At 38.0% G+C, this 23,483-nt stretch overlaps 2 protein-coding genes across 2 annotated transcripts in view; one reads left to right on the forward strand and one right to left on the reverse strand.

Annotated features, from left to right (window-relative positions):
* The window catches only part of LOC140144656 (uncharacterized), a 31,045-nt gene extending 16,289 nt beyond the window's left edge, over positions 1-14,756 (forward strand). Inside the window, exon 2 of the mRNA XM_072166467.1 lies at positions 11,537-14,756. Within this exon, the coding sequence (XP_072022568.1) occupies positions 11,537-12,101 (565 nt within the window). The 3' untranslated portion in view covers positions 12,102-14,756. The remainder of the gene's footprint in view (positions 1-11,536) is intronic.
* Positions 3,576-5,945, reverse strand: LOC140144647 (uncharacterized). Its single transcript, XM_072166458.1, has one exon. It carries the CDS (start codon positions 5,903-5,905, stop codon positions 4,856-4,858), a length of 1,050 nt encoding a protein of 349 aa, XP_072022559.1. The 5' UTR covers positions 5,906-5,945; the 3' UTR covers positions 3,576-4,855.
* Positions 14,757-23,483: the final 8,727 nt, after the last annotated feature.

Consider the following 23,483-nt stretch of genomic DNA (forward strand, 5'->3'; position numbering starts at 1 on the left):
TTGATATTAATCCGCGATGTTATAAAGCCCGCTGTCGTTGATTACGAGCTGATCAAAGTATAAAATAATGTTTGCTTGACGAAGTCTATATCATAATTTATCTCCAAACTACATTCACATAACACATCAAGTTTTGTATTTTATCCTGTGCTGCACAATTTATGCGCATTTGATACCGGGATTTGATACCCCATTCGTTCAATTTCGTTCAGTATTAACAGCACATCAGTGGTTTGAAAGAAACATACCCGAATTTAAAAATTGCAGCTATTTGTATTTTTTTAAATCAGTGAAGTGCGAAGATAATGAGATGCTTTTTATACGTGCTAATGCTTGCAAACTTTTAAAATCGGGTATTTTTCTTTAAAAGCACTATGACTATGTACTGTGCTATTATAATGTTTAATGTTTAACGACATTTTGTCAAATAGGGTACTGATGAGAATGTGAGTAAACATGGTAAATACACCTTCCTTCCTTTTATGTCAAAATCTTGTAGATACTGAAGCTTTATATCATTATATGCCATGTATGCGGCTGCGTTAATTTTTGCGAGGTATAGCCTACATGTATATAGTACAATACTACAACGTTTGCGCCTTTTACAGAAAGTTTCAAAGCAATAATTAAATAAAACAATGGTGACATACATGTATCATGAGAAGTACAAAGAGTTTACGGAAAACAAACAAAAAGTTACTGCGTATAAAGATGAGATTTCAGAGCTGTTTTGAAACTGTTTTATGTTTTGAGCATTTCTGATTGTGGCAGGAAGCCTATTCCAAGATTGAGCAGCAGCAATGGAAAAAGCTCTGTCCCCAGCTTGTTTTCTGGATGATGGAATTTCCAATTAGCCTATACTTAAGGGCTGGGGTATGAACCTTTGGACAGTATTTTTTGTGGGACATTAGAGCACATCAGAAATATCGAATTGCATTCTGAATACGAAGAATGTCCTTCTGATATCAAATAATTTGGATTTTTTGAAATTCGCAATGTACTCTCTAAATTCCAGGGACTTATTAGAAGGACAAAACCTTGAAAAGACTTAAAATTCAAATCTAATGGATTTAAATTTTACTCTAATAAAGATTTGAATTTTAAGTCTCTGAAAGGTTTTGTCATTCTAACAAGTCTCTTAGACTTATTTTTAAATCTTAGGAATTTAGAGAGTAATACACATTTTATGGCAAATCATCAAAATTGATATTTTTGATATTTAACAGTACTCAAGTAAACTTTATAAATCTGATGATTTATATTTGAAGTGTATGTAGGTGGGATGAAAAGCCGACGATCAATTGAAAATTTGACCTTTCATATTGAAGATATGGATTTTTTTCCCAAAACACCAAAATAAAAAGGTCTTTTGGGAAAAAATCCATATCTTCAATATGAAAGGTCAAAATTTTCAATTGACCGTCGGCTTTTCCTCCCTGCTACATACACTTTAAAATATATCATTAGATTTAGATAATTTACTTCGAGGACTGTTATATATCAAAAATTTGAAAAATATCAAATTTTTATAATTTGTCATAAAATTTGTATTATATTGTGATTTTCAAAAATGAAAATTATTTGATATCAGAAAGACATGCTTCGTATTCAGAATGCAATTCGATAGGTCTGAGGTGCTCTAATGTCCCACAAAAAATACTGTCGAAACGCAATAAACGCTCATTTTAGATCCCTTAAGGGTATAGACGAGGTATTGTTGGTCGAAGCAACCTAAAAATCGATTTTCATTATCTAGAACAATATATTATTAAAAAATAACACCTTGATGTTTTTTAAAAGTTCATTCTACAAATCGTATACTTTGCAAACTTGCTTAATTTATTGTTGTTAATGGGTTATGTACGTTTTACAAAAGTGTTGTTGTTTCAGCCCTCTTTACAATGTAACTCAAGAACCGCAGCACCTATAAAAGTATATCTGTGATATTTTAATTCTTCTACACGCTCGCTATGAATTGAGCAATGCAGTTTTGCCAAAGCTCACTACCATTCGCAAGATGCTGTGAACTACCAAATCACAACAGTTTAAAATAATTAATAACCTTAATATAAACACTGAAAATATATAGTTGAGCGTAATACTTTTTGATACTTTATTGGCGCAGTATATTTTATTTGTATATAAGGTGGTATAGTATTGTAATTCTTTTTGTGAAGTCAAAGGATGACTTCACCTTTTTACATGTTTAACAAAGTTACTAACCAACACAAATTTTTATTAGTATGATATCTTAAAAGTACAACAAAGCACTTATTAGTAGGGTCAAACCATGTCAACCATTGTTTGGCATTGTTAAGTCGTATACAGACTCCGAGTATATTGTATGTACACATTGTATACGTTATTTAATCTATTGCCATTCTATTTCCAGTAATGTTTCAGTTCTAACGAATGTTTGATGACGAAAAATCGATAATATGTTACATACAATATCTAGCAGAAATATATTATCGAGTTTACGTCATCAAATATTCGTTAGAACTTAAACATTACTGGAAATTGAATGGCAATAGATTAAATAACGTACATACAATATTGTACGTACAATGAAAAGTCTGTATACTGCTTTATAGGATATATATGATCAGATCAAAAGGACTTTATTTTGTAGTCTCTTTTCCAGTCTTCAGATCTGATGAAGTCAAACCCGATAATAATTGGACGAAATTAGTAAGTAAAAAGGTACTGGTTTTATCAAGCAAATAATTGCCATTGACAAGCATGAGTCCATTCACCGTGCAACTTTTGATTTCGTTCCTTCCTTGAATTTCAGATCACCGTGTTAAATGTTAAATGTTATATTATAATGTAGACTGACTGTTTATAAAATATCTAGGCTACTTTATATAACAATAATCCTCTGTCATACATGTTTTTAAAGTTTCCTATTCCTACATGTTCGTAATTTATACATGTTATGTACATAAACGTGCCTTAACTTTATACTCGCCTGCTGAGCCGTTCACTGAAGACTACCCCTTGCCAATAGAGAACAAGCAGATCTGGCCTATCTGCTAAATTTGAAGGTTTGGTGGCTCTGAAAAGAGCCGTTCACTAATAAGAGTGCCCCTTGTCAACAGAAAAGGTATACTTATTTGTCCCGAAGAAGTCAGCTACTCCTGACGAAAGCTTGACTGGTCTAAACTTGTCGGCGGCGAACCCGCTAAAAAAACCAACCAATTGTTAATCATAATAGGCCTACATGTTATTTAAATGTATATTGATTTGATTAGATCCTGGTCAAATTTGCTCCAAATACAAGGTATTCTTGATTAGTTAGACCACATGATACAATGTAAGTAGTATATACTTATACGCGTGTACGTTATCTGTGAAAAACTTTTAAAAATATGTTTAAGGCATGTTCTTTTGAACTTCTTAACAAATAATCATGCCTATATACATGTATAGTACAGTCTTAGCCAACACAATGAGCTTAAAATGCTTATTCAACACATGTTTATAACATTTAAATGCCGAGGTACCGGTATACAGGGTGTATCAAAATGATTGGTACCCATCAATATCCAGTGAGCATGGATACGAATGGAAATCAGAATGCAGTATAACATCCGCCTTTTTTTTGTAGATTTATGTTATAAAAGCTCATTAAACAATAATTTGTAACTCGTTTCAAGAGGATCCGATTGTGAATTTGAAATAAGCATGCACTTCAGTAGACAACAAAGCTGGTGGGTACCAATCAATTTGATACACCCTGCAGATGTATAAAGATCATGAATATATTTTAAAAACATTATTGTTAAATAATTCGGGCAAAGATCTGTGCAAAATATTTTGTCAACATACGTACGTAACATTCGCTTGTAATGTTTTGCATCAAAATGTTTGTGAATATTAATAAAACCACGATAAAACGTTGTCACATACCCTGTATATAACCGGACATTTAAACCTTTCTTGTCAAACTTGTGTGTTTGCTGAGGTGTGTTCTTAAAAATAGGAAGGTGATGTCCAAACGTCAGATTATACATACGTCATCTTCATATCCGATATAAATACGCAGTTCATTGGTGTAATGTTCGTTTGAATTTGCAATGCACATAAGGTTACAACATGCGTGTTCTGGTTTCTGTGCAAATAACTTGGTTAATTTACAAATCTGATATCCGTCATATCAGTGGGATATCATGAACGTATATTTCAACATAATATTGTTCATCTTTACATATGAGTTGGCGTATGTTCATTTGAACTTTATTATCTGCAAAATAGTTTTCTCCTTTACGATGTTCTTACACACAAAAAAAAAAAAAAAGAAAAAGAAGAAATTCAACGGAAGTTGGGCATGTCAATCGTTTATTTACTTCATCAACATTATTTTCAAATATTCTCATGAATTGAAAAGCTGTTCTCAGAGACGTCAGATGTAGACCTTTGAATTAACATGAATAACTATGAATATGTAAGGAATGAAGGCCGATTCAGAATCGCAGTCGTGATGAAATTTGAGCTACCGTATATGCTTTTACGAACGGCGTTGAAAATTATAATCGCGTGGTTTAATTTTCATCGGCGATAAAAGTTGATTTTCGTTCAACTTTTTCACTCTCTCTGGCCCGTGGACGCTTGTGATTGGCTGCTGTAAAATCAAGATCGTCAGAATGACCTTTATGCCCGATGCAGACTCCACATCGCGGCCGTGATACCGCTATACATCGTTGTATAGTACATCTAAATTTCATCGCGCGATGTTGAAATGTGGAATCGGTAGCACTCCTTAAGTGCTGAAACAGTTCGTGATATTTGGCATCATAGCTCATACTCTACTATATACAATATAGTTATTCATATTTGAGAAATTACGGTCACCCTATCTCGGTGGTAAGAATTTGTGCTTCCTGGAAAGTTCTCCAAGCGACGAAGTCATCCAGTTGTGCAAGTTGCGATGGTCTACGCTTATGACATAACCTCTAGTGAAACCAGGAAAAGCTTGGTGGAAACGACCTTGACTGTTGACTTCAAAAATTCTTTCCTGCTTCATGTGGTCAACCAACTGGACAACGTCTTCATCCTGATCAGGCTGTCTTCGCTTTCCCGATGATGACCTACGTTTGGTTGCTTTGTCCTGCATGATCAGTACCTTGTCAATGTGCTGACAAGATTTACTTATTCGGTCAACAGTCCGCTGCTGCACTTGCCCATGCAAATGCCTTGCTTGAGTCTTGAAGATTCTGTTCTCATGCTCTATTGTTCTGTCCATCTCCTTGTTTGAATCTATTCTTCCCTTGCAATTCACAAACCGATCCCAGGTAGCATGTTCTGCTTCTTGCGGTGTGAGGAAGCACTTTATCTGTGCCAAATGCCGTAGAACTTGCAGTGAATATTTAGTCTTCCCTGTTGACCGGAAATACAGAAGCATGTACTTCAAAGTTCGGAGCAGTCTTGGCCCGTCTCCGAGTTGTCTGCCATCATCAAATTCCTTGGCCAGCATGCACATACTAAGTGTTGCACAACTATAAGCGTACACAGCATCATGTGAATCTTTGATGGATGGATCGCGTTGATGTTTCTCTTTGATATGCTTCCGAAGAGGTTCCATCTCCTTCATCTGCTTCTTGCACATAGGACATTTGATGACAGCCGCTGATGTCATATCCTCTTCTGAAGGTAGAGCGTATTTATCCACAAACTCACCAAGAACGCTTTGTGTGTATTGAAGGTGATTAGCATGGATAGAGGGATTGTAACAATTCTTCGTTGGTTGGTCGGTAACCTTATCCATGCCAAAGAATGACGATGCTGCTGTTAAAACCAATGCGTCAGTGTATTTGTCCAGGAATGCTTTACTAGCATTCATGTCTTGAAGAGGATTTATGTCTGGCACGTTCTTAGTTTGAAGAAGGGTTTTAGCGGAGGACATTGTCCTGACATCTCCTACAGAGCTCTTGGTATAGCACTTCTTCCAAATTGCCTGTAACAAACATACAAAGAGAGAAAATATATTTTAGTCCTAAAATCTTTAGTGAATCGGAGCATGTTACGATGTTGATCCATGTGGAGGTCAATTTGACATTTGACCTTTTTGCTAATACTCAAGAACCGTACGTCACAGGTAGGTCAAACTACTATATCCTTTTTCTGAATGTCCAGAGGATTACGGTACTTTATTGGGGATTAAAAAAAGAATCACGCAATTTGGAAATTTTACCCCAATTAACCTTTGACACCTGCTAAGATCCCCTGTAGAGGATCAATTTAGTTGGTTACCCAGAAGTTATTATCACCAATATAAAACACTTATTTGCAGTGGCGGCACTACAGGGGGAGGGGTGCCCAGGGAGGACATTGACACCCCTGAAATAGTTTCTTGCCTCAGATCCTCCCACTTTTAACCAAAATAACACAAATATGCACTTTTTGCCCCCTCAGAACCCCCCCCCCCGAAAAAAACCCTGGTGCTGCCATTTTTTTACTCAACATGTCACTCACTTGCTTACAAAATATGAGAGTTGGCACCCAAGTAATAATCATTTCTTTGTAATTTGAACTTCGTAAGCAATTATGTACTTAGCTAAAAACATGATAAATCACTATATAATTTTAAGTCGATTCAAGTAAAGTCTGCGTCTTGCCTGATAATAATTTCCAAGGAGATGGAAGTCTCCAAACACTGGCATGAGCCCTTCCTGCCGTTTGCTGGGGGTCTTCGAATTCCTGACATCTTCAAGAGCCTTGTCCATCCGCTCTACAGTCTTCTGATCCCCGAACGCCAATAATCTAATGAGGTCAGCTAGGCTGAGGTCATCTAGGCTGTGGTCATCTAGGCTGTGGCCTGGAACAAAAGTGTGCTCGGTGGCAGTTATGTCTTTCATTCCTTCTGTGGTGCTTTCGTTCTTCATCAACACGCCAAGGTTAACCTGCAGCAAGATATGAAAGGTAATCATACAACAAATGGCTTGAGAAATACTATATATATAATGTCCAGAATTATCAATGAATAATTTACTATTTGAAACATTGTTGGCGAGAACAATCGGCAGCTTATGATTCAGATTCTTTGCATGCATGCATTGTATCTGTCCCGTTATCATGACGCGCCGATTAGGCCTATTTATATTTTGTCTCTTTGCATGTGAATACTGGGTTAGTATGTGACGACCTATGCATGTCAAATGAAACAAAACAAAAAAATACCAGTTGACAAGAATTTGAAGCAAAACTAAGCACAATAATTACCTGCCCTATGTAATCGTTTATATTATCACGTTTACTTACCACTTTGTTCTTCTTCTTCATCTCCTCCATGCGCTCATGTTCAATGATGGTGGGTATATGGGGTTTCATTATTTCAGCCAAACAAGGCATGCGCGTCGGTTAGTGGACTTTCGCGGTTAGTGGGGTGGGGTCATCAGTGGTCTTTCCTGCAGTGTGGCCCTGTTGTGATGTTGGTGAGCCACTGGCTCGCTTCGCTCGCGTGCCTTGCCTTCGGCAAGGGATAGTGCAGTGGTCTGTTACTTCTGAGCACAGATGTGTTGGTGACTAAATGTAGTTTTGCCTTAGCATGCTTAGTACTGGTAGTGATATCATGTTTTACTATACATTTTCTTCACTTGCTTATTTTACTCGTGGATCACTGGATCTTCTTAAAGGGTACACCGAGGGCTCTGGCCAAGAGCTACCTATTTAGGTTCCATGTTTTCGTTCCACCCATTGTCAACAATGTTTCCACCATCGTATACAGTGACATCTGCTGCTCTCCACTCGCTTGCAATGGAATTTGCGCTAAGGATATGAAGCGCCAGCGCCTGCTTACATGGTGGTAGTATTGGGGGATATATCTGCAATCTTTTTATCTTACGCAACTAATTGTCACCATTGATGATCTTGCCAGAAGCTTGGGCGAAAGAGGGCAGACAGACCTCATCTTGCTTGATTTTGAAAAAGCATTTGATAAGGTGTCCCATCATCGTTTGCTGATGAAAGCAGAGCATTATGGTATCAGAATAACAACATTGGAGTGGATTTTGGACTTTCTCACAAATAGAACCCAACAAGTAGTGGTTGATGGCCAGTTCAGCACTGAAGTGGAAGTGACTTCTGGTGTACCCCAAGGCAGCCGGGGCCGTTGTTGTTTGTCATATTTATTAATGACCTACTAGCTTGCATCAAGAACTCCTCGGTTCGACTCTTTGCAGATGACTGCATCTTGTATAAAAGAATTACATCACGTGAGGACAGTCTGCAGCTGCAAGTAAAAGACTTGGATAATCTGCAGGAGTGGGAGCAACAGTGGATGATGAAATTCCATCCATCAAAATGTCAAGCCATCCATATCACAAATAGGAGAAATGCCCTCCAGAGCTCATACTCTATTCATGGCCACACACTTGAGGAAGTTGATTCTACCAGGTATCTGGGTGTCCACATTGACTCCAACCTCGGTTTCAACACCCACACCCACATGCATCATTAAGAAAGCCAACTCCATCCGTACGTGCATTTCTCATTCGTAATTTCAGTCACTGCACACGCAAGATCAAAGAGTCATACACCACTTATGTCAGGTATATAGTTGAATATGCAGCACCTGTCTGGGATCCCCATACCCAAAAAGAACATAAAGAGACTTGATCAAGTCCAGCGCAGGTGTGCTCTCTATGTCACCAGTGACTATGACAGGAGGAGCAACGTGTCTGCTATTTTACAATACCTCCAGTGGCAATCTCTACAAGCCAGACGGCAACAGAGCCGGGTACTGATGATGATGTATCGCGTCAGATATAACCTTGTGGCTATTCAGTACCTTACCAAATCTGTGACAAACACCAGAGGCCATGATTCCAAATTCCAGCTTCAGCACTGCAACACTCAGGTCTACATGCACTCTTTCTTCCAGAGAACAGCCAAGGACTGGAACCTTCTTCAGACAGATCCAGCCATCTCGCCGTCCCTCAATGCTGTCAAGTCTGCATTGGGGGATCTGCAGCACTAATATTCCTCCACCGAGAGCTGCTTTTTATCGCACGTCGCACTGTACATATTTTGCACTGCTGTTTTTGAAGTTGCGTTCCTGATCCTTTGTACATGCGCAACCTGTCATCATGCATTTGATGTTACACTTACCGTGGAAGAAGAAAAGAAGAAGAACAGAAAAGTATTGCAGATATATCCTTACTACCACCATGTAAGCAGGCACTGGCGCTTCATATAGAGAATGACTATGAAGATTTTTCAGAAAATAACGATTTGAGTGATCCTGAGAATCAGATTCAGTGAAACCATGCACAAACGGAACAACACTTTTGCATCATTCTAGTTTACAAGTTGCTTTTAGGGTCTTCTTTAATACATAAAGGCAATTCTGGTAGTCATCATCGCCGCCATTTTAAATCAGAATCTACCGTTACCACCCTGAAGTACTTCATTATAAGTTCAAAAAGTACTTCTACTTAAGTAACATTTCCTGACGCTTTTTTGTTGAGATCATACTTTCCTTCAATTTTGTCAGCCATTTTGAATAAAGCACCCTCGCCTGTGACATCCTATTACCTTCGTTTTAATAACCTGACCTAGTAATGCCTTACCGCTATCAATAACAACATCCAAAATCTGATGAAGTATACAACTTAAGTGACTAATTTAACAATATGTATGCTTTTCATTGATTTTGGCGGCCATTTTAAAAAAGCGCCCTCGGCTGTGACCTCCTGTTACCTTCATATTAATAACCTGACTTATTTAGTAGTACATTATAGCTATCAATACAAATCCAAAATCTGGTTAAATATGGCCTAAAGTGACTAATTTAACCAAATATATTGGATTTTGGCGGCCATTTTGAAAAAAGCGCCCTCACGGAAAAGTTCTCAGGTTACAGGCTTTTTACCCAACAAATTCTTGTTCCCCATGCAAAACTGGTCCAGATAAACCATATGAGAGTTTCTTGTTCTCCAAGTGGTACTTAGCTCAGTTTTAACCTGGTCTAAATGGGCTTTTATTACCAGAGAAAGGTAAATCACATTTGAAACATAATACGATTAAGAGGTCCCTGAATTGAACCTGGGGGAATCCCATAATATAGTTACAAAGAACAAAGCTTCTGGAGCTGCTCAGAAGATAGATAAATAGATGTATTAATGAATGATACGGCAGGGGTCATAGTGGTAAGTGGGGTCATCGTTGGGTGTCTTTGTCTAATATCAGTAATGTGACATTTATTACCAGAGATATATAGGTAAATTAATTTTGAAACATGTAAATAAGATTAGAGATCCCTGCTTTGAACCTGGGGAATACCATATATAGTTATACAGAATAAGACTATTTTAATGTCAATTGTATCACCTCTCTTGCCCTTTGATCCACACATTTTAGGTACTTCGAATATGTTATAATCAAAGACAGAATTAAAAAGACTAGTTTGCGTCTGACGTGACCTGTCAATCAAACTCACCACGAACATTCATAGGTTAGTAGCGCGTAAAAGGGAGGTAGATTCATCCGGTGCCGATCGGAGAAAATGAATCGCAGAAAATGGAAAAATTATAGTACTTTTACACGGCAAAAAGCAACTTTTCTAGGCATTGTTGACTATTACTAAGACCTAACTTTTGAGACGGTTTGTACATTTAACATCATGGTCTATAAGAGCCTTAGCAACATCCTCCCACTGCCTTTGTGTAACATCTTGTCCACAGTCAGTAACAGTCATGGCTACTCCACTAGATCCGCAGCCCAAGGTTATCCCTCCAAATAACCGAAGTGCCTCTGCCAAAAGGAAATTTTCCTCCAGAGGTGCACTGTCCTTTAACCATTTCCTACCAGAGTCAAAATTCCGTTGCCAGCTACAGTCGGTTATTTTAAATAATGCTTGCTAGTAAATTTCACCTTATGATGTCCTATTCAGTATCGAAGTTACGTAATGTTACTATGTCAACGGGATCACGCGCTTGAGTTATGAACCACGATCGAAACAATCACCACACAAAGTATATGGCACTTGAAGGCATATCAAAATAGCGTGATCCGGTAACCAAGAGAATTACGTAACCACTTCGATGCTGAATAGTGCAATATCACTGTTTTTATATTGTTGTTTGTATGCAAATTTTATACCTAGCTGGTCTAGTTTTTATTGTAATTCCTAATTTTGTTAAATTGTGCGATATATACTTAATGTAATGTATTTTAATATGTATTGGTTACTTTTTGATGTTTTAAGTTTGACCCTGGGCCAAACTGAAAAACAGTGTTTACACTGAGTTTTGTAACCCAGGCAAGAGAAGTTTTAGTAAATAAATAATGAATAAATAAATAAAATTTGGAAGGTGCAAAATTAACCATAAGACACGCTGTTTTACCGCCGCGTGTTACCTCTTCTCTTTATTACATTTGATTTTCTATTTTATTATATAATCTAACGAATGTTCAATGAGAAGATGACGTCATTGGATAATAATTACTGAATTATGGTTAGGGTATTCCCCAAGGCTCAATCTAGGGACCTCTTATTACATTCGATATTTTTTCATTTTATTTCCTAATCTAACAGATGTTCAATGAGAAGACGACGTAATCGACAAAGAAATCATCATATAGAGGAATTCAGGAATAATGATTCAATGAGACGTCGAAATCAACAACAAAATGAAGGGGAAGAACAGCAGGGAGATGGCAATGATCGAAGACTCGAAGATCAACAGCGACAAGAAGAAACAAGCGAAAGAAGACGCAGTCGACGGCAAAATGAAGAGGGACAGGGAGAGACGACCGAAAGAAGACGTAGCCGACGACGAAGCGAAGAGGCACAGGGAGAGACGAACGAAAGACGCAGCCGACGGCAAAGCGAAGAGGCACAGGGAGAAACAAACGAAAGAAGACGTAGCCGACGACAGAGTGATGACCAGCCACAACAGAGGCAAACAAGTGAAAGAAGACGTAGTGAACGTGCAAATGGAGACCAGCAGCAACAAAAAGAAAGAAATCGACAACAAAACGAAAACCAACAACAAAATCCAGACCGGAGTGAAAGACGACGCAGTCAACGTCAAAACGAAACGCAACAACAGGGTGGGAATGATAATGCGGCATTTAATAACGATGATGAGAAGACATGACGTGCAGGGAGTTAGCTATTATATAAAAACACCTCGTAAAGAGAAAGTCCACACTAATTTTAGGCCTAGGGATCATAATTCTTATAACGATTAACCCTCCCCACACGGGTGTCGACTGCAGGCGACAAGTTTCAAATTTTCTTGTAAAATTCAAAAAATTCAGAATTGAATATTTATTATGACCATCTTTGAAATCAGCATGAAAATGCAACAAAATGAGTACAAACAATCCAAGTACTGGTTCAGCTGTTCTTGAGATATAGCTCTTAATATTTTGAGAAAATATCTCAAAACGTGGACTTGTTGAAGCATTAAAAAATGCAACCTTTCAAATCGCACACATTTTCACAACTCGTTAAGATCTGGTATCATTTGCAGCAGTCAAAATTCTTTGCACATTTTCAATGTCCGCAGTCATCGAGTCAATCACGTTAAGAATTACGACCACTAAGACTATATCTAGGCCCTAGTGTGGACTTTCTTTTTATGTGGTGTTTAGTTTGTTTGCAGGGTTGTACTTAATCATCAGTCCGACAGCAACTAACAGCCACAGTGGCTAATCCACTGGCTGATAACGAGTGCTGTCAGGCTGGAAACATTACAAAAAAAAAATACTGCGCACAAAAATCTTTAAGACTCTAAACCACTGGACTAAACCCAACTTAATTGAGGCCTAATCAATAGAAGGGAGAAATTTATTCTGCGTATTGTAATACATCGTCAGGCAAAATAAAAAAGAGCATTCCAAAAGCGGCAAATTTTGATATTTCTTCATTCTGGGCAATTACCGCTTACTTTTGTAACGGGTTCATTACACCGTGACATATCACCAGTCACTAGCTGTGCTCATAATTGGCAAGTTACGAGAGAAACGTCTAATGTTTGTAAAACTTTTGAAATGCTCTATTTTTCCTTCAAATTTGTATAAGTTCGGGAAATAAAGTCTTGCCGAATGAGGTATCAAAATATGCAGAACAAAATTCCCCATCTATATATGTATTTGGTAATATTATGTTTAGTGTCTTTAAGATATTGCTAGAAAATACGGATATGCTTACTTTTTGTGCGCAGTATACATGTGAGATTGGCTAGTGGCAATTTAGGCTGCTCAATAACATATTTCATTTTGTCGGGTATGCAAAGATTGCTTTCAAAAAATATAATCGACATTATAACAGTAACAATAATTTTACAGACTATGTTATACAATATTTCTGCCACTGTAGCTAGGTTTTCAACGCCGGTCTTTCATAGAATGATGCATACATTCATGTACAGTATTCAGTAAACGGTATAAATGGTAGGGTATTCTAAATTCCAACAACATTTTGGAGTAAAGATGCAAATTACGTTGTAGAAATTATTTTATATAACCTATATATAAACTGGGCTCAAAAAGAAATTTTCACAAGGTCGTATCATAAAATAAAATCCTGTCCGTCAAAATGACAAAACACATGTCAGTAACCAAGCAGTTGCCCGACTGACACAACAGCAAAATACACTGAAACGGAACATATTCCTGGACCACATGTCACATCTCATTTGATGTAAAGCAATTGTATTTTTAACGTAGTATTTCTTGTCTCAGGATTGGGTCACAAAAATAGCACTCGTACCCCACGAATATAAACACAACCCGACAAAGACGAACATGGACACATGTGCACCTGTGCGCCCCAACACGCTCTCACGAATACCTTCATTTGTTTTGACTACTTCACGAGCCATAAACTCTATGGTGCCGAAATATCCAGGCTGTGACATGTGATACAGCAAGCGGTTCCATGTCAGTGCATTTCCAGTTGTGTCAGTAAGTATGGAAAGGTAATATTGGATATTGACATGTCTAATAATAGAGTAGAGTATTGAAGTAATCCTGTGTGTAATTTTGGTTTATTTTGATGGACAGATTTTCAAGATATGACCCAAGTGAAAAATTATAACTTTCTTTTTGAGCTCACTTTATTATGAGCCACAGTTCATCTGCTTTCAATTCTACAGGTCACTATAAAAAGAAACTCTATATTCTAACATGTCTAATGCTGGTTACTTGCCGCTGAGCGATGCAACACTTCATTGTGCGCTTGATTTGATTGAGCTACGACAGTCACCAAGCGGCAGCAGCATGACTCTGAAAGCCAGTATTGCCGCTCTTTGATCATTGACCAAAAATCCAATCCTGTGCTGCTTGAAATTTTCTGCAAGCTGATCGGCAGTTTTTACTGCCGATCAGGTATGACAATAACCAGCATTATACGTTTGAGCAGCAATGCTCCTGATTGAACTCAACGCGCTTTGCCTCTGAAATCGCGGGAGGAGCATGCGAACATCTAAAGATTTGACAATTAGTGCCTAAAATGTTGATTTATCGATTTCTTTTGGTAATGATTAGGGGAAACGGGGATCCCCCATGCTCCCTCACGTTCATGACGTTACCGCTGTTAAACTTACGCACACTTCCACTGTTAACAATTTGATCAAATTATGCAACCTCTATTGTGTCTTTCATAAAATACGTATAAGGTATTTTTCTAATATAATTTTGCATTGTATAGATTGATTTGTCTGCATACTTTTTGTAAATATGGTATTTTGTCATATTTTATATTTATCTTGGTAACAAAAAAACTTTATTTGAGTTCTTGTATTCAATAAAATTCACGAAATTTGTTTAAATACAAGGTTTGTTATCGCGTGCTTATTTATTTGAGACCAACTATAATTAGGCCTATAAATATTTTCACAGAAGACGTTGAACGTTGAACAAAGCCCATTTGTGTGGGCTGATCACCTGACCTTGAAAACCCCGAGGGTCGCTGTGCAGCGTTCAACCCCGACTGCGTTACGCGACGTCTTATGCAACAGCAAATTGCCCAGTGGCCCTAATTAGTTCTAAAAGCAGCTTTATTCTGGGCTTTGTTCGATTTTATGGATGCTACGGTAAATCAGTATAATTAATGCTGCAGACACTATAGAAAATTAGCCTTACGTCCATGACTGTTGCAACGGTAATACGCCCGTAAAATTTTCGAATACAACATATCTGCGGGGCAAACTAGTTGGATATCCATATTTCACGGTTAGTGGTTCTTTGAAGCCATGCGGGGCAAACTAGTTCGATTTCCTCATTTCGCAGTTAGTGAGATAAATGGGACCAAGTTTTAAAAAGGGTGAAAACCCACACAGGAAAGATTTTTTAAACTTTGTCCTGTTTTTTACGTTTTGGAACATTTTTGGTAGATATTGACGCCTTTTTTTTTTTTAGTTGGATATCCATATATTTTTTTCGGGCATATCTAGGTATTAACAGCTGAAATCTATGCGATAACGCTAATTAAACTTCGGCCAGGCACAAGTGATCAGGTAAACGAAGGGGGTCGCCGTAGATAGCTGGTCGGGGTATTTTTACAGGACAGGAAGTGTAGCCGACAATCGGGCGTTACATTGATCGGAACCGCCTGTAAACGAGGTCTTTTATCATGGATCATCTGCCACGCCATTATCAGATGAACCACGGGGAGAGCGGTTAGTGATTCTTTGTAGCCATGCGAGGCAAACTAGTTGGATATTCATATTTCGCGGTTAGTGGTTCTTTCAAGCCCTGCGGGGTAAACTATATTTAGCGGTTAGTGATTCTTTGTAGCCATGCGAGACAAACTAGTTGGATATCCATATTTTGCGGTTAGTGGTTCTTTGGAGCCCTGCGGGGGAAACTAGTTCGATATCCTCATTTTCGCGGTTAGTGGTTTTAACGCCCCATACACTTCTAGTGCCCGTTTCTATTCATCGTTATGTATTCTTCTCCCGTGCATTATTTTCGCGAACTACCCTTCACAGCCCAAATTATATAAACCTGCACGCTAAACAATGCATTATCTAAAACCTGCACGCTAAACAATAGATTCTAGATAATACGTGCACGCTCAAATACTAGAAATACTACTTTCACATAACCATATAGTAGAGTTAGGTGACGCTTTCGACACAGAGGTCACATAACTATATAATTGTCTGTTCGATATACCATCAAAAAAGTACGAATATACATTCTGTGGTGTTAAAATGGTATAGTTACAAACGGTGGGTACAATTACCGAATAGGGTGCAACTCGCTAGACTTGAGTCCAGTCCTCGTTTACGGAGTTTAGGGTTAGGGTTTAGGGTTGGGGTAGGGCAGTCTTGTAATAAGACTAGTAGAGTTGCACCCTATTCGGCAATCGCTCGTGCAAAGATCATTGTCATAAATTATGATTAATGACCTCAAATAAATCAAACATCAAATGAGAATAATCGAGCTTCTATTAATTAAAAAGGGCCAAAAACAGGTGGATCATAATTATACAAGATGACACCATTGCAAAATATTCAGCATTTTACAAATGAAATACATGTAGGCCTATATCTAAAATAACATAGCCGGGCCCGGGAACACACACTAGCGCATAATATCATGATCATGTTTTAAAATACCATAGGCCTTCAAACACATGTGTTTGAAGGCCTATGATAATACTGAACAAATTGTTAAATCCCAATGTCGTGTGTTTTAATATAAGTAGATTTTAAAGTTCAAATTATAGAGCTATAAAGTCCAGTTGATATTCACCGTACTGAGTACTAGTCGGACATCTAAATCGATCGTTTCCAGGTGAACTGGTTCAGTGCTCTCTGTGTTCGAAACCACGATATTAAATGATCACAACATAAAGTCAATTGGTTACAAACCATGCGTGAATAAGTTACTAAAGTATGACGTATGGCGCAATCGATACCATTGATAGCTAACTTATACAGGGATTGATTTTCTTTACCAGTTAAATGCTACGTAGCTGGTCAATGTCCTGACGGTGTTTTTAAAATGTAAGATATTTTCCCTAATATTAAAACTAATATAATGAATGCAGCAATTAATATTGCCTATTGTTTTAATAGGCCTACACTCAAAGTGTATGACGGATAATGTACTCGTGCAAATGCATTCGTCAAGATAATTGCACTTGCCATGGAGTTATTGCATTTAGCTCTTGAGGCTATCGGCTCTCGAGCTAAATGCAATAACTCCACGGCGCGTGCGATTATCTTGACGAATGCATTGCACTCAGTTCATTATCCTTATCGTAACCACCCCAACGAGCTGCATACCTCATCCAGCTATTTTACTTATCGAAATTCTAGTTTCTTAATGCTATGGGGTAAAAGAATTATTAAAAATTAATAGGTGAACCCATAGTTCAGCCAGGGACTAGAAACGACAATTGATGATTATTGTTATCGGATTATCTTTTACGACTTTCGATTACATGGGAGTAGCACCGAGGACGCGGTGTTTGGTTTTTTAATATTTACTCATGTTGCCCTTAAAATGCCGAAAAATCATCAAGACAGCCTGTTCCAATATTTAACGTTTACATGGGATTTTGGAGACAAAATGTGATAATTTTAGGGAAATATAGAATGCTGGGAGAAACAGATTATAAACATTTTCCTGGAATGTATACACCATACACTTTCTGTTCCTATAGATTTCGAAACTTAAATAATTCTTAAAATCTCATCATTAGGCAAACACGTTATGTAGGCTTCCATTGCATCGTCAAAACACATCGAGAAAGGTTGTTTTGGTAGATTTCCCATTCTTAAGGTATAGGGAAATTTTACATTTTGCCAGACTTATAAATTGCACAAATAGCTAGAAGTACTTGCAATTTGTGCAATATATGCAATTATCAACTTAGAATATTTTTTTCATATCTGAGTTGCCTCCAGTAAGCGCTATTTGTGCAATTGGTGGTAGGGGCTTTAACGTACCGGCTATATAAGCAATTATGACATTCATCCCCAAGTCCCTTCTAGCCGTCAGCTATTTGTGCAATTTATGCAATTATTAACTTAAGGTTTTTTTTCATATCTGAGTTGTCTCCAATGATCGCTATTTGTGCTATTTGTGCAATTATTGGAAAGGGTCATATCGTACCGGCTAGGCAAGCAAGGTTGCCCCGAAAAGTTGAGTGTTACCGTAGTAAGGGCGGTTTCGGATTTGTTTTTACTTTCTAAACATCCTCGTACGTATCATTCACCCTTAAAATGTCTCGGTTTGTAACAAGGCGGTTCTCAAAAGCAATGGGCAGCGCTATTTTGGTAGTATAATTACGCTATTAGCGGGAATAAGGGCTAAATCAACAGGGGGATTTTGTTCGCTTTTGCCCCCGAAAATGTTATTGGCGCCCCCACCAAGCCTAAGCATAAGGACAAAATGAATGAGAGTGTTTTTGTATTCGCGTTATTGAAATTAGGGGAGCCCTGAAAAGTTGAATCTTACCGTAGTTAAGGCGGTTTTCGGACTTGTTTTTTTCTTTCTGCCACGTGATTTCCCGAACACATGATATGACAACATGTGACCACTATTCAGATTTACCGTAAATATTTGGAGTATGCTTGCACATCATGCACATACACTGTGCCTTTCTTTACCTCCGTATAAAATCAATAATTCATGCTGGGAGCCAAGTAACATTGTCTGCTCAGTGCAGATTGGTATTTTATTTTACTTGAGAGCATAATAGAAATACATAAGACGAATAAGGCGCCATGGTGGAAGGTCAGGTCGGGTATCAAAGGTTATTATAACTTAAATACTACTTGTATTTCACACCTTGCCTCTGTCACATATTTCCTTCATATTATTGACAGCAAGTCCTAATTTTGATTTTGCTATTGCAAAATGTCATTTCATATCAAATTAGTAGACTTTCTTTGAAAAAACATATCACTGGTGCCTGATGGGAATACCCGTCCGCCATTTCATTAAACTGGATCGTTTTCGCCTGGTTTGTGCCCAGATGTATTGGGGGCGCGCTATACTCTCATTGAACAGGCAAAGTTCGCAAAACTAACAACGTTGTTATTTGCCAAACTCAATTAACATGATTCAAGGGGTCGAACATGAATTATTCATAACGAGCTATAACGGATCGATAACTGGCCTCACTTTCTAGTTAGTAAAACAGCTGAATTTTTCATAGATTTTGCGTTGCTAATAGAACAACCGTGAATTTAGTGTCACTCCCTTGGTATAGGTCGTCTGAGCATGCTGAAAATGGGTAAAAACCACGCATAGTAATAATGTCTGAGAGATTTTAGATTTTTTTTCATTTTCAGCCTATTTACAAGTTGATATAAAATAAACTCGTCGGTCGCAACACATAGTGGCGTAGAGTGATTTTCAAAATTTTCCGTTTCACATAGTGGCGTATAGTTTTAGAGCTAGCTAATATCCTATAATAGTTATTCCTTTTTAACTATTAATGATTACAGTTTAATAGCTTGAACCTTAAACTTCAACTACAAATGGAATCGGGCCACTGAGAGATAACAATGGCAGAGTATCGAATCCGTTACTAGTAGTATAGTATATCCTTCAAAAATATTTTGATCGGAAACGTATTTTGTCCTTCACGTACGCCACTATGTGTTGCGACCGACGAACTTTGACGTCATGAAGGTATTCATAATGCAGCTATGACCCAGGTTTGGTTGTAATAGGATTTAAAATTTTCATATAAGACCCGGCAAAATTTAATACGAAACCTTACATAATGGTTGACACACGACTTATGAGCTCGGGCCATAAGACATGCATTTTCTTTCGGAGGACATAAACGACCTAAAAGGCTTTGAAACTTGCTTTGGGTGGGAAAAGACAAAACAGAAGGAAATATATAAAATCTCTGATGATACATATCGATGGAATCACAACTATAGGAATAGGCAATCAAATCAGTAGGTAGATGGATGACATCAGAGAATGATATAGTAGTGTTACATGGAATCGAACAGCTCAGGAGCGAGTCAAAATGAAGATTGGTGCAATGAAGATTGATGTCTATGTTAAAATGTTTATTTCTCTGCTTCTAAAGGTAGGCCCCTACGGTACGTGAAAGCTTTTACAGCGCTACTTCGTCCTCTCTCATTATTAAGAGAGCACACATAGAAGTCATCTCCATCACGCCCTCCAGTTTCACATGTAACTTCACAAGTGGAAAAAAGCGGCGCTGTATCGTCTCCAGGTTCTTGATTGAATATCAGGTATTGAGATGCCATTGGTGCAGGTTTCCAACGTAGCCTGACTTTAGTTTCACTTATACGCTCCCGTGTTACATCTTGAGGTGCACCTGGTCTTCCTGAATCACAAAGAAAGGGAGGAAAAATGCACAGACATTGAAAAAAGGAGACCAAATGCTGCTGAGCAAATTCAACTAATCATGGATGGTTGAAATTATTTCACCAGGGTTCCCACAGACTTCACTAGAATTCTATAATAAAATACTGAATTACCTTTGTCTTCGTTCGAGAAGTAAACCCTATTCTCATACTCATTTTTACCTGCAAGGCAAAATATTTGATCACGTTAAAACAAGTAGTAAGTTGTTAGCGGGTTCGAAAGAAAAGAAAAGAAAAGAAAAGAAAAGAAAAGAAAAGAAAAGAAAAGAAAAGAAAAGAAAAGAAAAGAAAAGAAAAGAAAAGAAAAGAAAAGAAAAGAAAAGAAAAGAAAGAAAAGAAAAGAAAAGAAAAGAAAAAAGAAAAGAAAAGAAAAGAAAAGAAAAGAAAAGAAAAGAAAAGAAAAGAAAAGAAAAGAAAAGAAAAGAAAAGAAAAGAAAAGAAAAGAAAAGAAAAGAAAAGAAAAGAAAAGAAAAGAAAAGAAAAGAAAAGAAAAGAAAAGAAAAGAAAAGAAAAAAAAAGAAAAGAAAAGAAAAGAAAAGAAAAGAAAAGAAAAGAAAAGAAAAGAAAAGAAAATCCTGGGTTAAAGACTCATCACTCATAGCATGTCAGGGGCTTTAAGCTTGGGTCATCTGTGGGTATCAGGACTGATTGAGGGCCTGTGGCCCCGAATTGGGTTGTAATCCACTCATTGGAAACCATGGGTAATTACTAATTAGACCCATAGCATGGAAATGGCGAGTCGTTCGATGGGCGTACAAGGGGCTGATTACGGGGGCGCTGGGTCTGATTGAGGGGCACTTGTTGTCTTTAGGTAATTTTATTAAATGTTGACTCTGATAGCCACAGTAGCATATTAGCAATTACCTCTTTCTCTATGACTCTTCTTGTAATGGTTGACACCAACACCAACACCAACAACAACAACAACCACTATTAAACCCAGCACACACCCTACTATAATACCCGCAATCTGTCCAGTACTCAATGAACCGCTTGATTCCGCTGGAAGAAAAAACTAAACAAATCACTTTACTTTTGCAGGAATAAGGCAACAAATTTGTTATACATTATACTAATATAATTACAATGATTCTTTATTATGATGAAAGTAAATCTTGCCCATACAGGAAGCATGTCATCTTCATGATGTTGGTAGATTGATTCAAGCAAATAAAAAATCTTATTCATTAGGATTGACACATAATCTGATTGGACAATCGCGTGATTTCTGGTGTTGTCTATCAGGCAGTGCTGTAGTCGAGCCCACCTTATCTGAGACCCTACTGTCCGAGTCTTTGATGTCAGAGTCCGAGTCTATGACATCCGAGTCTTTGGCATCCGAGTCTTTGATGTCCGCAGTGGCGTAGCGTGGGTCATCACATGGAGGGGGGGCACCGAAAATGACTGGGGAGGCACCGGGTCTGATTGGGGCACAAATCGTTTTTCGGCAATTTTACGAAGGAATTTTTTGAAATTTCAGATCGATTGGGGGCACCCCCACGCCTCTATGACACTACGCCACCGGTAGTCCGAGTCCGAGTCCTCAATGTCCGAGGCCGAGTTCTTAATATCATTATATTATTTATATATATATTTATTTTGCAGTTTGTTATTATCTCAGTCTGTCCAATACCCGCACGCCTAGCATATTTACTCACATGATGGAGAGATTGCGATTTTCCAAACGTAGACGTAGGACGTACATTTTTACGTACGTTAACACGTACGTTTTTACGTAGCTATGTATTGCAGTGAGGCCACATACTTTACCAACGCTCGTGTTGTGGCGCTATATCCTATAATCAGCCATCTGGTGATTTGTTTTGCATGAAATCAGCCCGGGGTAGTCGGTGGGGTCAGGGATCAATAAAGGGATCTTAATCCTCTCTACGTCATACATAAATTCGCCCAGTCTCATTTCCCTAATATTAAATTTTAAAAAAAAATGGAATTTCAGTTCGGCACAGGTGGGCCTCAAACCCACGCCGCTGCTACATACAGAATACAGAAGTCCAGCGCACTAATCCACTGGACCACATGACAGTTCGGTAGCCATATTGAATTTTAAACATTATAGGTTATAGACCACTTGACATCACTGTTTATCAACAAAGGCGAGAGACTCGTCTATCGATATGCTCGAACGAGCCGCTACACTGTTCAATGGCTTTCCTGTACTATATAAAAAGTGGCGGGCGATTTAAAATGCACGTGCCCTTAGCAGACTATGATGCGTACGCATACTGCAGGGCAAATAACAATTGAAATTGCCATAATGCGCGCGCATACTGCCGGGCAATGACGTCAGATGCCAAGTGGTCTATAGGCACTCCAACATTGATCGGGTATAGACCACTTGACATGTGACGTCATTGCCCGGCAGTATGTGCGCGAATTATACGTGACCTCGCTTCGATACAGGAGAGTGGTTTTGAATAGATCAACGTACGTCCGATGTCTACGTTTGGAAATCGCAATCTTTCTGATATCGCTCTGCGAGTGTATTGAGCATTTATTGAACGTCATCGCGCAATCCTACGGTGTCCCATCGATGCCCAAAAAAAAATCAATAATAATATAAAAAAAAGTGGGGGATGAGGCTGTGGTTCACGAAATGCCCTTTAATTCATTTAGCAAAGATATCGTGAGATTTGAATTGCGTTCTGATACACCAAAACGAAATTACAACACATTGTCTATGGAGCAGTACAATCATCATTGCATAACTTGCAAACGCAAAATCATAATCAACTGAAATTTTAGGAATAAGCTTTTTTCGTAGATATCTGATGAAGTGCTGCTTAGCAGCATGAATCTGTTATAAGGTATGTCACCAAAAACGGATCAGTATGGATTCTATCAAACAGTTATTGCATTGACAATCCAGATGAACTATACAACATAATATTAGTGTGTGCTTTTTCATGTTATTTCATTAAACATAAAAATCATATCGGCATGAGAATGCCAGAAAGTCGTATATGCACTTTTGGTAAAATTTAGCTTTTCAGTAATTTTGAAAACTTAAGAGAAGGGGTATGAACGTTTGGACAGTATTTATTGTGGGACATTAGAGCACATCAGACATATTGAGTTGCATTCTGAATACGAAGAATGTCCTTCTGATATCAAATAATTAAACGTCATTGAGGTATGTCA

The sequence above is a fragment of the Amphiura filiformis genome, unplaced genomic scaffold (assembly GCF_039555335.1).
Source record: "Amphiura filiformis unplaced genomic scaffold, Afil_fr2py scaffold_70, whole genome shotgun sequence".
NCBI classification, from domain to species: domain Eukaryota; kingdom Metazoa; phylum Echinodermata; class Ophiuroidea; order Amphilepidida; family Amphiuridae; genus Amphiura; species Amphiura filiformis.